Genomic DNA, 6,742 nt, shown 5'->3' with positions numbered 1-6,742 from the left:
TATTTGTTGCCTTCTCAGTTCAGAGGGCCCACTGCCTGTCTTTGCCTAGGGCCCCGAATTTCCTAAATCCGCCCCTCCCTGACACTAGTGTAGAAGCTGGACAGAGAAAATAAAGCAGGAAATGGATGTTTTGCTGCTTAAAGCCGCAGATTTGATTCATTCTTCATAGGAGGGTTTATCTTGAATAACTTCAGGGAGTTTCCTGTGAATCAGAGAAGTCAAACTAGATGCACATGCCCAGAGGCACCAAGTCCAAATAAATCAGATCTTCCCCGTGACTCCATGTCCCTAACTTAGAAAATAAAGGCAGCATTGAGTGAAGAGGCACCTGGACTCCAGTCCTTCCTCCCCCAGCTGGTCTGACTGGAGAACAAAAGTGTCCACTGTGCTGTTGGCGATCAGGTCAGGAAGGGAGATCCGCGCTAGCTTCCTACCAAGGTTCATCCACAGCAGAACCACGGCGCCTCTGGCGTAACTGCAGACACACAAACAGGGAGAGGTTTGGGACAGGTTCTCTGCCAAACACTCTGATTAGTTTTTGTTTGAACCCATGTTTCTGTAATTACCTCTTCCTGTTGGCACAGTGCAGATAAAGCCTGACTCTTTTATTTCTGCCAGAATCAGAAACGTTCAAAACTTCTGGTCCAACGAGCTTCTTGTAGAGAAGCGACAGCCAGTAATCCTGGAAGGAGAGCCATGCTTAAGAACACGGCCAGAACAAATCACATCCATTCTAACGGACCTTCTCTTGGTATTTAGAGGATTTTAATGCAACTAACAAACACAAGGAGCCTTTTCCAGCTTCTATAGAAATGATAAAACATCATCTACAGTCTGAAAGTTCCCTAAAGATCTGGACTGATAAGCCCTGAGCGTCTTAGCAGCAAATTCCAACTGAAATTACATATGTGAATTAAAGCAAGTACAGCTCCCGAACGATAAATTGGAAATACAATTGTATGTGTTTGTGTGATAGAACGGTACTGAGGAATATTTTTCAAGTGAAATCACTATTTTAAATGTCACCATGTCTGATTTATAGGTGATTAAACAAAGAAAATATTAAAAATATTCAGTCTCGCCAAATTTTCTTCCAAGCTAAACACTGAAAATAATCATGAAAGCCCAATCTCGAAAAAGAGATTTTATCTCAAGGGACTTCCTGGTAAAATAAAGGTTAAATAAAAATAAAATAAAATTTGAAAGTCTGGAACCCTCAGACTCTATAGAGCCACATCTTGACTATAAGTCATGCAAATTTGGACTGAATAAGTTGGAGCATGTTTGTTCCACAAAGGTTTTAGTGAGCAGTGTGCTAGGTAGAAATGGGATTTTAGCATAATACCAAAAGTGCAAAAATGCATTTTTTTCCTCTCACAAAGGGAATCTGGTCAGACAAATATGCTGATTTATATGATTGGAGACCTTCTGCATAAGAAAAAGTTTTTGCTCCTAATATTTAGCCATTGTTTCATTGAAATTTACCAATAATATCACCAAACTGAATAGAAAATAAGAAGAGCAACCTGATGTAACCCATACCGGGTACATCACCTGAAATGGTCGCACAATTACCTCCGACATTTCAGGTGGAATTTTAAATCTCATTTTATTTGTTTACACAGCTACAAAAAAAGGCATTTGTGATAAAATAATTTTAAAACATGTTTTAGAAAGGTTAAAGCCTGATTTTAAAGGCGTATGGATGAAACACCATGTGACCGTGCTTTGGCCATTCCTATAAATAAACATGAGCAGGTGTCAGTTGGGCCCTGTAGAAGGTTAAGGCCTGAACACACCGACTGGTGCGACTTTTTAATCTCCAATCCCATTTTTTCCCCGTGGCACACTGACCGCCTTTAGAGAGGCTCCGACTGCGCAGGGTGAGCAGATCTGTGCAGATTTTTTCACTTCTGTCTATGTGCTATACACATTAAATCTATTTCCCACATTTGACTCGATTATGAAAACTTATTTAAATGACTCTGTGCAGCATCTTTAACTAGAGCAGATAGAGAATGCATTTATTAAAAACATAGTGAGATGTTAAATGAGGAAGTTATGTCCCCTTGAAGGCAGTTGCACCTTGGGACTTCCCCACCGGTTCTTTTCCTGGGAGCAAGTTACTTACTACTCTTGACTCAAACTGGGTAAAACCATGAAAAAAGGACTATAAAAACAGGAGTAAAAAAGTAACAGAGTTTATTCCAGATCAGGTCGTTACAGGACAGAGAAAAAGCTTGGAGCTTGCACAGCTGTGGGCTCAAAAAATCACGTCCGTGAGTGTCCAGCAAAGATTGAGCCCCGAACAAGGTCATCTCCTGCTTCTTATACCTCATGAGTCTATGTGTTGGATCAGGTGGATGCTTAGTTGTCCGTATCAGAAACTGACACGCCATCAATTCCCTGACCTGTATGCGTTTTGCCTCTATGCCCCAGGATTACAGATAGCTTCCTTTTATCAGTCCGGCTCCAAGATGTGTCCATATCCTGTGTATCTTTAAAAGACAAGAAGGCTGTCCTATTTAGATGACCTCCGTACACAGAGTGACATCCACAATGTGAAGGAAGGTCATCTACTCTCTCTAGTCTGGCTAACAAAGTAACAATGCACATGATGTATTAAAGAATAAACCTAACAGAGAACTACATCTAAAGAAAAGAAAAACAGCAATAAACGCTGTGGGACGTTTTCTATGCTGACTGAGGCAGAGAGGTGATCCTCAGAAAGAGATCTGGGAAGTTTATTCAACTTTTTCGTTTTTTCATAAAGAGGTGAGAGAGATAGGCTGCTCTTACCTGCTCTGTCTGCCCCTCGTTATATTTTATTTAGAGGCTCAAAGAGGATCAACATTTTACTATATCCCTTTTTCTGTCCTCCTGAAGTTGTTTTATTCTTGGAGGAGATTTATAAACTGCGCTTGTTTTTTTTGCAAGACCCATGAAGTTACTGCGTAGTCCGACTAAAGTAGACTTAGGGTCTATCTCAATCTGAGCTACGCTGCCCCCTGCAGGAAATCGCAACGGGTGTGGTCCCCAATAATCCCCATTGACTTTCAATGAGTGCTAAATGCCACGACCTTGTCCGACCGATTTTCTGTCCCATTTGGCCTTTAGAGGTTTGGTCACATGAGTGTTCTTATGGAGCAGCTCTAGACAGATAGATCTATGTTCCATTACTGCCATTTTCTGGTTGTTGTTTTTGGTCCCTTGTTGAGAGATGAGCTTGGACCAATCACAGACGCAGATTAAAAGCAGAATAATGGTCAGATTCTGAGGAAACGGTCTTACAGGAAGAGGATCCAGGTTGTCATCGATCAGGTGGTAGCTCCCAGAGCCCAGCAACACCTGCCTCATCACCACCTCCAGGCCCAGTCTGGCTCCCAGGCCCAGTTTATCCAGCCACCTGCACACAGATCCACATATCGCTGTATCTGATCCAACACCAACCCGACCGCATTCTGAGCAGCATCAGCAGTCTGCTTCAATGATTCATCAGAAAGCTTAGCATCAGATGCTTCCTGTAGCATTCTCTGCTAACGCTTTTAGCTGAACTGGTCAACACTTTTCTGTTTTGTTGGGTTGTTTTCATGTGCTGCAAAAACGATCTAGAAATAAGTTGATATTTCTTAAATTAAGTGTATTAACCCTTAATTTGAGCAGGTAAATAAGACGATTTCCCAATGGAATGAGTACTAACTAGATAATATGCACTTAAAAAAAGAATATAAATTTTTTTCTTCTTTTAATGGTCTTGTTCCATTGACAAAGTGTCTCACTTACCTCCTCAATTCAATAGAAAATACACTTATTTTAAGAAAAAATGACTTATTTAGATTTACATTTGTCCAGTGTGCAAAATATGGAAATCTAAATAAGTCATTTTATTTTAAATAAAAAATCTGTTTAGTTTTTATTAATTAAGGAGGTCAGTGAGACACTTTGCTAATGGACAAGACAATTTACATTCAAAATAAGAAAAAACAACTGCAGTCTCTCATTTCTAACGCGGCGCCGATCTCTGCCACTCCAGGTTCGGGGATCTGAACCCGAGTCGTGGCGTTTGCCCATCCCTTAGACCGACTGACCCATGTTAAACTGCTGTTCACATGGAAGCCTTTGCCACTTCGGCGTTCAAAGTTCTCGTTTGAATATTGCTTCTACCACCAATTGAATGATGATTTTAAGTTATTTCCTTTTCTGGTGAACTTGCTTCACCAGCTTTCAAGTTGTCCAGATGTGAGTCGACTCGGCCTAATTTTGTGAATGGCCTAGTGTGGAGAAACCTTCCAGCAGAAAAACACCCTGAACATCCAGCTAGAGATAGAATGAATGCGTTAGAATAGCCTAGTCGAAGGCCAGACCAAATCCAACTTAATCTGGATCACACTGATGCAGATCAGCATCATGGCTGAATGGAAACAACGCCATAACTGTTGGTGACTCACATAAATCCTGAGACGAAGGTGTCTGACAGTCCCAGCGCTCCTCCTCCATAGGCTGAGCTGGTCTCTCCAAGCCACACCGCCTTCCCAGGAGACTCCTGCTCCACTTTCTGAGCCACAGGAGGAGCAGACAATTAAACATATTACTTCACCGAGCCCTGAACGACTCCACTCTCCATCTGATCAGCTTACCTCTAGGACTTCATTGGTTTTCACAGCCAGAGTGTCCAGAACTTCAGGATCCAGAAAGTCATCTAATGAAGTGTCCCTGCCATTCACGTAGTAACTAACAGACATAGAGATGGAATGAGTCCATGCATGAAGCAGACTGTCCCTCCTTACACCCATCACAATCATTCTACTTCAGACATAAAGCAAACAAATGAAATGACCTCTGACTGCGTCACTAACTCTAAAGCAGAGTCGTTAAACTGTGGTACAAAATGTTTGTACCACAAAATGTACCCATAACTTATCCAACATATACCAGCCCCTTTCCCATATTTTCCATACGGCAGGCATACGCTGGTCTAAATCGTCAAGGTGTGACCGGGGCTTTAGAATCCAGTGATGTTCTCCAGAGTTTTGCATGAAAACCCATCTCTTGTGGAGCAGTCTCTGCTTCTCTTTCTATGTCTGCTTCTGTCTCCTTGAACCCCAGTCGGCCTCATCAGATGGCCGCTCACACTGAGCCTGGTTTTGCTGGAGGTTTATTCCTGTTAAAAGTGTTAAAAGAGAGTTTTTCCTCCCCACTGTCGCTACAAGCATGCTTAGTGTGAGGGATAGCCTTTGAGTCAATGAGTTGATGCAATCAACTGGTTTTCCTTAGATAGAAAACTTTGAATCAATCTGACTGGATGATCTGGTGATCTGGAAAGTGCCTTGAGATGACATGTGTTGTGAACACAATGGAACAATCAGGGGTTAGTGATCCAATCAGGGGTTAGTGATCCGATCAGGGGTTAGGGATCCGATCAGGGGTTAGTGATCCGATCAGGGGTTAGTGATCCAATCAGGGGTTAGTTACCCGATCAGGGGTTAGCGATCCAATCAGGGGTTAGGGATCCGATCAGGGGTTAGGGATCCGATCAGGGGTTAGGGATCCGATCAGGGGTTAGGGATCCGATCAGGGGTTAGTGATCCGATCAGGGGTTAGCGATCCAATCAGGGGTTAGCGTTCCGATCAGGGGTTAGCGATCCAATCAGGGGTTAGGGATCCGATCAGGGGTTAGTGATCCAATCAGGGGTTAGCGATCCGATCAGGGGTTAGCGATCCAATCAGGGGTTAGGGATCCGATCAGGGGTTAGCGATCCGATCAGGGGTTAGCGATCCGATCAGGGGTTAGCGATCCAATCAGGGGTTAGCGATCCGATCAGGGGTTAGCGATCCGATCAGGGGTTAGCGATCCGATCAGGGGTTAGAGATCCGATCAGGGGTTAGCGATCCAATCAGGGGTTAGCGATCCAATCAGGGGTTAGCGATCTGATCAGGCGTTAGCGATCCGATCAGGGGTAAGCGATCCGATCAGGGGTTAGGGATCCGATCAGGGGTTAGTGATCCGATCAGGGGTTAACGATCCAATCAGGGGTTAGCGATCCGATCAGGGGTTAGCGATCCAATCAGGGGTTAGCGATCTAATCAGGGGTTAGCGATCCAATCAGGGGTTAGCGATCTAATCAGGGGTTAGCGATCCAATAAGGGGTTAGCGATCTAATCAGGGGTTAGCGATCCAATCAGGGGTTAGCGATCCAATCAGGGGTTAGCGATCCGATCAGGGGTTAGCGATCCGATCAGGGGTAAGCGATCCGATCAGGGGTTAGGGATCCGATCAGGGATTAGGGATCCGATCAGGGGTTAGTGATCCGATCAGGGGTTAACGATCCAATCAGGGGTTAGCGATCCGATCAGGGGTTAACGATCCAATCAGGGGTTAGCGATCCGATCAGGGGTTAACGATCCAATCAGGGGTTAGGGATCCGATCAGGGGTTAGGGATCCGATCAGGGGTTAGTGATCCGATCAGGGGTTAGGGATCCGATCAGGGGTTAGTGATCCAATCAGGGGTTAGGGATCCAATCAGGGGTTAGCGATCTAATCAGGGGTTAGCGATCCCATTAGGGGTTAGGGATCCAATCAGGGGTTAGCGATCCGATCAGGGGTTAACGATCCAATCAGGGGTTAGGGATCTGATCAGGGGTTAGGGATCCGATCAGGGGTTAGGGATCCGATCAGGGGTTAGTGATCCGATCAGGGGTTAGGGATCCGATCAGGGGTTAGTGATCCGATCAGGGGTTAGG

At 44.3% G+C, this 6,742-nt stretch overlaps 1 protein-coding gene across 1 annotated transcript in view; it reads right to left on the bottom strand.

The window, feature by feature from the left end:
- Nucleotides 1-6,742, bottom strand: part of hpse (heparanase) — a 33,929-nt gene that overhangs the window by 3,978 nt on the left and 23,209 nt on the right. The window contains exons 6-10 of the mRNA XM_015399511.1: nt 4,638-4,773; nt 4,449-4,555; nt 3,292-3,406; nt 567-682; nt 329-475 (exon numbers count right to left, since the gene is read on the bottom strand). Coding sequence (XP_015254997.1) covers nt 329-475; nt 567-682; nt 3,292-3,406; nt 4,449-4,555; nt 4,638-4,773 — 621 coding nt within the window. The remainder of the gene's footprint in view (nt 1-328; nt 476-566; nt 683-3,291; nt 3,407-4,448; nt 4,556-4,637; nt 4,774-6,742) is intronic.

The sequence above is a fragment of the Cyprinodon variegatus genome, unplaced genomic scaffold (genome assembly GCF_000732505.1).
Source record: "Cyprinodon variegatus isolate N-32 unplaced genomic scaffold, C_variegatus-1.0 Scaffold1020, whole genome shotgun sequence".
Classification (NCBI taxonomy): Eukaryota; Metazoa; Chordata; class Actinopteri; order Cyprinodontiformes; family Cyprinodontidae; genus Cyprinodon; species Cyprinodon variegatus.
Note: the sequence above shows the minus strand (reverse complement) of the source record. Positions and strands in the feature narration are given on the sequence as shown.